We start from the raw sequence: 6869 nt of genomic DNA on the forward strand, positions 1-6869 counted from the left end.
AGCTAGTTGCTAAAAATGTATAACATGTAAATAACCTCGTTCATGACTTACCTGAAACGCCTTTTCTCTTGTTTAGGCTGATGCTAGCCTCACCTGTGGCTACATGTCTGGTACCGGTGTTATAACGACATTTGCGACCCGTTGGATTCTGTGACACCAAGGGCCCCCTGTTTCGTCACAGTTCCCATCAGGTACAGGTGCACACGGCCCACCAAAGATTTGCCAGGACACTCAGAACAAGTATTCCTATACTGTTAAGACTACTTGGTAATTTGATTTTTGTACGTTGGCTAGATAGAAGCTAAAATTATAGTGTTATAACTTGATGTGGACTCTGCAGCCCTTCACAAGACAGGGCCCCAAGATTACAGGTTACTGTGTAATTTAGTGCCATCTAGTGGTGAAGATGAAGAACTGAAACTTCTCTCATTGGGAATGTATGAGATACAGGTCTTTGGTCATGTGAATGGCCCTATCTAGAGCCAGTGGGCCTTTCACAAACCAGATCCTACCCACTCCCACTCTGTAACTCTGTTTGTGGTCACCTTGACAGCAGACTGAAAACTTTGAGACAAACTTCCCTCTAAGCAGCAAGAAAAGGAACTGTCGCAACTTTTCATAACCATGGAGAAAAATAAAGCTTTATCTTATCTTGTGTTCTTCGTATGTATTTTTAGCACTTGTATTTTATCTGTATGTGCTGCTGTTGTTTATCTGAGTGTTTCTATATTATCCTTTGTCATTAAAATAAACAAGTAACTCCATTAATAGGTAAATACAAACTAAGAAATAAATAGAAATTAAACATACTCTGAAGCTTCTTTGGTGGGATTTCTTTTTTTTTTTTTTACTCTGTTTATAAGCTACTTTACAATACACACTTTACAACCAAATGAATGCGACTGTTGTCTAAACACTCGAGACTGGTATATTTTATTCTTCATACAGCATAACCTTTAATATATTGACATTTCTCTGACAATATTAAATCTCTTAGTTTCAGCAGTTTACATTCTACACTCCTGAGGCAGCTACGTGACTCGCCCACCTTAACCTACACTTTAGCCCACAATCAGCCCCTTTGGCCTGTTGGCCCGGAAGGAGAAGCCTCAACAAAAATGCTAAGTTAGCAATTAGCTAGCTTTATAGTATTAGGTTAAAAGATGTGGTTACGTTTCGGGTAACATCTAATTTCTTACAAAGTTACAATGTTATGGCAGGGTTCACTGTCACAATGGTGGGTTTTGTTTTGTACTAGTGGTGGGTGTAGTTTGTAGGGGTGTGTCATGTATGCTACACACAGAATGTCTGCGGTTACATATCCAAAATGTCCACTGTGAGAAATATATCATTCAAACTCAAATGCTCGACTTAAGCTTAAATCCCATGGCTATTTCAGGTTTCTGTTTCAACTGTTATCTACACACACACACACTAAACTGACAGAACTACCACACATGATTCAGATGGACAATTTATTCATCAGCTTTGTAAATTGTATACATCTGATTATCACTTGTGCGTTACCAATTCTTTGGGACCAAAACTACTCAGCAGACATATAAACCCAAACAAACAATTGTCATGAGGAACTGACAGGGTAAAGCATGAATCATCTACTCTGTAAATAAAAAGTGTACTGAAAAGGACAAACTGTCACATTAAGTAGCTATGTTGGTCTTAGTAAGTGCTGTGGGGGAAAGTTGTTTCCAGTGCTTTGTGTTAATCGTTTACTGGGCGATGCCAATGACACCACATGCTAGACGTCCACCAGCGTTGCCTGTCTTTAGACTCTCATCATTGCCCCCTTTTCCCAGGTCATCGGCCTTCTCATGGATCTGCACACAGGACAGACAGCGCAGTTAAAGGTTTTCATCATCAACGGTTCATAGCCTTGATGCTCAATTCCAGGTGTAATAAAAAGGTTTTTTTTCCCCCCTTACCACCATGGTTCTGCCAACGATGGAGTATGGGCCATTGAGGGTGAGCATCTTGTCCGTGATGTCTATCTTGGCAACATTATCGCCTCCTGCAGTCACATTTCCCAGGTCTCCAACATGCCTATTTACACAAAAAAACAACATAAAATTTGCTTTTTAGTTGTGGTGGTCTGTGAGAAACAAACCTCAACATCCTGCTGAACACCATTTCCAATCCCATAAATAGTGACAGAAATTAAGTTCAATGTTTCAACAACTAATGAAAACAGTTCCATATTTCAGGGGGGAACCTTTGCTGCATGTTGTACCCCTGTCTCTCTCCCCATGAGTCCCGCCTGCACCTCAACAGTTGCGATCTAATAAAAAGGCCAAAAAGTGTAGCATCAAACAAGGGTTTCTATGTCTTAAGGAAAGTTGTATTTAAGACTTTTAATGCCACTTTTTGAAGTGGGCACACGGTGGTACAGAGGTTAGCAATGTTGCTTCACAGCAAGAGAGTTCTTGGTTCGAACCCAGGGTGGGGGATCCCTTCTGTGCTGACTTTGCATGTTCTCCCTGTGTCTGCATGTCCAAAGACATGACAAAGACAGGTTATTTTGTGAATCTAAACTGGCTGTAGGTGTGAATGTGAGCATGAATAGTTGTCTGCCAGAACAGAAAGCAAAACAATGCTGTCAAGTTCTGTGACTCGAAATCATTTGTTATCAGACACATCATCAAACTACAAATAGACTGTGTACAAAACAATGCAAACCTTGCTGAGTTGTTGCTAAACCATAGTGAGTCATGATTTAGTGACTCATTTTTCATTTGAGGAAGTTTTAAATGTACTGCTGGACATGAGTCTATGGGTTCTGATAAATGTTAACCATTTGCATCATCTGTTATAATGAGCAACACGAAGCACAATGACTTGCTGAACATTGTAATGGCTCATATCAAGTCTTCCCTAAGACTGGTCTCACCTGTCCGCATCAGTAGGACCGGCATGATGCTTGTTGTGGGGGTTGAAGTGAGGCCCTGCACTGATGCACCCTGGGAGGGAGAGGGAGAGGGAGAGGGAGAGAGGGGGAGGGGGAGAGAGGGAGAGGGAGAGGGAGAGGGAGAGAGAGAGAGAGAGAGAGAGAGAGAGAGAGAGAGAGAGAGAGAGAGAGAGACACACACACACACACACACACACACTGTCAGTCTGAGAGAAGGTTATCTGAAACCAGTAATGCACATATTACATTAATTTGCCAGTCCTGCAATTTAAGAGGCCTGTTAGATCAACACACAACTGCTGTCACATGCTCACCGTTTGTATTGTCTCCAAAAGCATGGACGTGGAAACCATGCTCACCAGGAGTAAGGCCTTTGATTTCTCCTGTCAGCTTCACAGGGGCTGAATCACTCTAAGAGAACAAGGTAACACGATTTGTCAGGAGAATACAAGAGACACAAAGGAGCTTTCAAAGCCAGGTGGCTAGAAGGACTTGAAGCTAAAGCAAACAAAGCAATGATTATTTCAGTGCGATTTGCTTTCTCAAGACAGTCAATTCTTAGTAACACATAAAAAAATCAAAATATAAAGGAAAGCTGTTCTACAAATGATGTCATATCCAATACAAAAAGGAATAAAAACACCCAAATTAATATACTGTAAGAGTAATATATTTCTCATGGATATATGGTTCTTAATATTTTGACTTTTGTTTTTTACTCTTTGTATTTGTACTTTATGCATTTGTTTTACTTTATTGTTTTTTGCATGTATTTGTATATGCTACTTAATATTTATCTAATTGGTTAATTGATTGGTCAGTCAATTGATAAATTGAACTTTTCTTTTCTTTTTTAATTCTTAGCCTATTGTTGCTGTACAGGAAGTTTGAAATACTGAAAGAAAAACTGTAGTAAGAACCTTAATATGAAATGGATTCAAAGATATTTTGATTCAAAAATTTTAAAATTAAAATTTAAACCTGTACCATAACTATTGTTGTTATCTATCTTAATTTATCATTGTATATCATCCATCCATTTTAACTAAGTCTCCAACTGACCTCACTCAATCACCCAATGATAAAAATAAGCAAATTTCAATCTCTGAGAGGCCCCTTTTGTTGCTCAGAGTCTTGTGCTGCCTGGCAGGCTACTATCTGGCTCAATTTGACAGTCTGCTTATGACAGGACACTGACGTCGCTGCATAAATGCAAGATCTGATTGGCTATAATCAACATAATGCTGAAGGCAGACGCCATTGACTTAATATGAAATCAGGGTGTGCCATAATTAAACAAATGTGTGTTGAAGAAGAGAACACAGGACAGGTGATTTTCAGAGCAAATAAGAATGCAGTAGGTCACAAAAAATGCAATTCAGTTTCAGTTGTACTCTGGATGTCAAAAGGCTGTGTTAATGGTTTTGCAACAGCAGTATAATTTAACTAAAATATGTCTTTCTGCCTTTATAGGTAGCACAAAGTGTCTCATTCTGTCCAAATTTACATCACCAGCCCTGCCAAGACTAAAATATCACTGTATACACATGCATTTGCATCAAGATAGGATAGCCAGCTAAACTCCATGAACAATTAAAATAGACAAAATTTAGCCCAGTATGGGACCTTCCACCCCCATCTTTGTTTTTGGGTTGTCAAACTCAACTGTCACCCTCGACTTCACAACCTTTTCACACATGAACTGCAGCCATGCACTTATCTAGACACTACCACGTTGCTCGGCCTCGCTCCAACATGACCCTTATCAACCGAGACAAATACTCAACAAGAGCAGGCAGTGACTCAGCAAAAATATAATTAGTGGGCTCTCGTTAATGCAGCTTCGACTCTGACGAGGTTCTCAGCAAAACCACTACAAGCAGAAGTGCTCCCCAACTTTAGTGTGGCTCAGCAAACACTGACCATATCAGACTGGCAATTGTAGCTTAATAAACTCACACTGCAAACACTGGACTTATGCAACAGGCGTTTTCCACACGCGCTGTTGATAATTAACAAAACACGGGCCTTAAACGTTCAAAGGTTATGATTTTAATGGCAGCCAATGTTTTATGGCTGTCATTATTACTTAAATAAGTACGGCGTTCACATGAGCAGCCTGCATTGACTAAAAAGTGTCACGTAACGTTACGAGTCAGTGACTGCATGCGCATTTAGCACTCATTGGTGTATTTAGACGGTGCAGGCAAACATTAATTTGCATTGACTAAGCGTGCACGGTTACATATCGTAACGCCATGCAAATACAGCAGCGGTTTGTTATATCAGACTAACTTCGACCCCTTGTCATTCAAATGTAAAACGTCGCTAGCTAGCTAGGTCTCCCAAAACCGATCTAACCGGCTTGAAGACGGAGAACTTAGCTAGCTTAGCATTCGTGCGCTAACGCTCCCAGGAGGATGCACGTCAAATCTCCAGGTAGTTTCCCTAAAATAACGAACAAGACATTTATTACTGTGAAAACAACTACACGCCTTACCTCCTGCTCAAAATACACGGTCCCGCTGGTCTCTCCAGCTCCTTTCAACACACACACAGCTTTCAAAACCATTTTCGCAGCAGTTCCAGCAGATGCCTAAGTTTCTGGTGCGCTTGCTAGAGACAACCAACTCTAATCAAGTGCTTGGTGGGCGGGCGTATGATACAGACAGCCAATAGGAGTCAAGCAGAATCAAAAAGCCAAGTTTTGATTGGTCGCTGGTGGGGAGCTGCCTATTACGCAGTGAGCAAATCCTTATCAAATTTTGCGCACATTGACTAACAGTGATCGGGCCACATGACAAATTTTAATCAGCAATATCATATATTAAATTGAAAGATGACACTTGTTATTACTAAATGTATTGCTGCCGTCTTAATTAATAGCAATATTGTCAATGAAAGGTCAAATATTTGCATAATATTTCCTATACTTTGGGGCTACATTGCTGGCAGTTACGCCATAAGCTAAAACAGGAACAAGTCCTTGATGGCAATGTTAGATGTTCTTACACAAACCATGATTTATTCCAGTCATTCGTGTTGCATATAAAGTACCAATGCTGCAGGGCAGGGATGTGAATAGGCCAATTCATGTGATATAAAGTCACATTGCCCCTGTCACAAGGAGCAAGACTAAACAATATGGGGGCCAATTTAGTGCTAGTACTTAGACTTAACAAATGACAATTAAGCTTACCTGTTTTCCTCCTCATCCTGGATGGTAAAGGGTTTAGAATTAATCCAAAATCACAAGTAAATATTGGGCGTTTGGCATGAAAAGAGACCATTATGTGTGCCAACAGCTGAGCATGGAATATAATTCGAACAAGCAAAATGATTTGGTACAAAAATAGTTTTATTAAAAACAATTTCCCCTGGCTGAAATATTGAAGATTTTATGTCCATGTCTTTTGAGTTCTTAACAAATCATAGAAACATCTGTCATCTTTTAAACCAATAGGAGTTAAAAAACGTTAAAGCAAGAGGCCTCTGTTGTTCCTTCCAAGTCAATTTTGCTTCTCTCAGATAAACTAATCACAGATCATAAACAACAATTACCATTACATCTTTAAATCGTCAGTGAAACAAGCGTATTTACAGCAGGGCGCCCCAAGCAACACTCTTCATTTCGTCACTTCAGTTTTGTCCTTGGTGCCTCTGTGAAATTGAAATTATTCAAGAACAGAGCTGAGCTTGTAGGATCTGGGCTTCAAATGCTGACTTAATATCAGGTGCAGTCTGTCTGCAGTGAAACAGACACTAAATTTGAAAGTTGTGTCAAAGTCAACACAGAATTCAGCTACAGGGTTACATTTTGTAATTTCTTATGGCCAAAACTAACTTATATCTGTGTTTGATTGACATACAGTACATGAGACAAATCGAAAAAGCTTGTCTTCCCTCCCCACACGGGAAAAGAAAAGACCACCATAAACATGAAACT

General features: G+C 39.9%; 1 protein-coding gene across 1 annotated transcript; it reads right to left on the bottom strand.

Annotated features, from left to right (window-relative positions):
* Nucleotides 1-1456: 1456 nt before the first annotated feature.
* On the bottom strand, nucleotides 1457-5567 carry sod1 (superoxide dismutase 1, soluble). The gene is made up of 5 exons (XM_050040764.1): nucleotides 5424-5567; nucleotides 3238-3334; nucleotides 2906-2975; nucleotides 1944-2061; nucleotides 1457-1838 (listed from the first exon to the last, which is right to left on the bottom strand). Exons 1-5 carry the CDS (start codon nucleotides 5493-5495, stop codon nucleotides 1731-1733), a joined length of 465 nt encoding a protein of 154 aa, XP_049896721.1. The 5' UTR covers nucleotides 5496-5567; the 3' UTR covers nucleotides 1457-1730.
* Between the last annotated feature and the right edge of the window lie 1302 nt (nucleotides 5568-6869).

The sequence above is a fragment of the Epinephelus moara genome, chromosome 3, assembly GCF_006386435.1.
Source record: "Epinephelus moara isolate mb chromosome 3, YSFRI_EMoa_1.0, whole genome shotgun sequence".
In the NCBI taxonomy this organism is placed as follows: domain Eukaryota; kingdom Metazoa; phylum Chordata; class Actinopteri; order Perciformes; family Serranidae; genus Epinephelus; species Epinephelus moara.

Excerpts from the sequence above, each read along its gene's own strand:
- sod1 (XM_050040764.1), bottom strand. The coding sequence starts at position 5,495 with ATGGTTTTGAAAGCTGTGTGTGTGTTGAAAGGAGCTGGAGAGACCAGC. Across the intron at positions 2,976-3,237 it reads TTTTGGAGACAATACAAACG|GGTGCATCAGTGCAGGGCCT; the intron begins GTGAGCATGTGA and ends TCTCCCTCCCAG. Across the intron at positions 2,062-2,905 it reads GGTCCTACTGATGCGGACAG|GCATGTTGGAGACCTGGGAA; the intron begins GTGAGACCAGTC and ends TTGTGTAAATAG.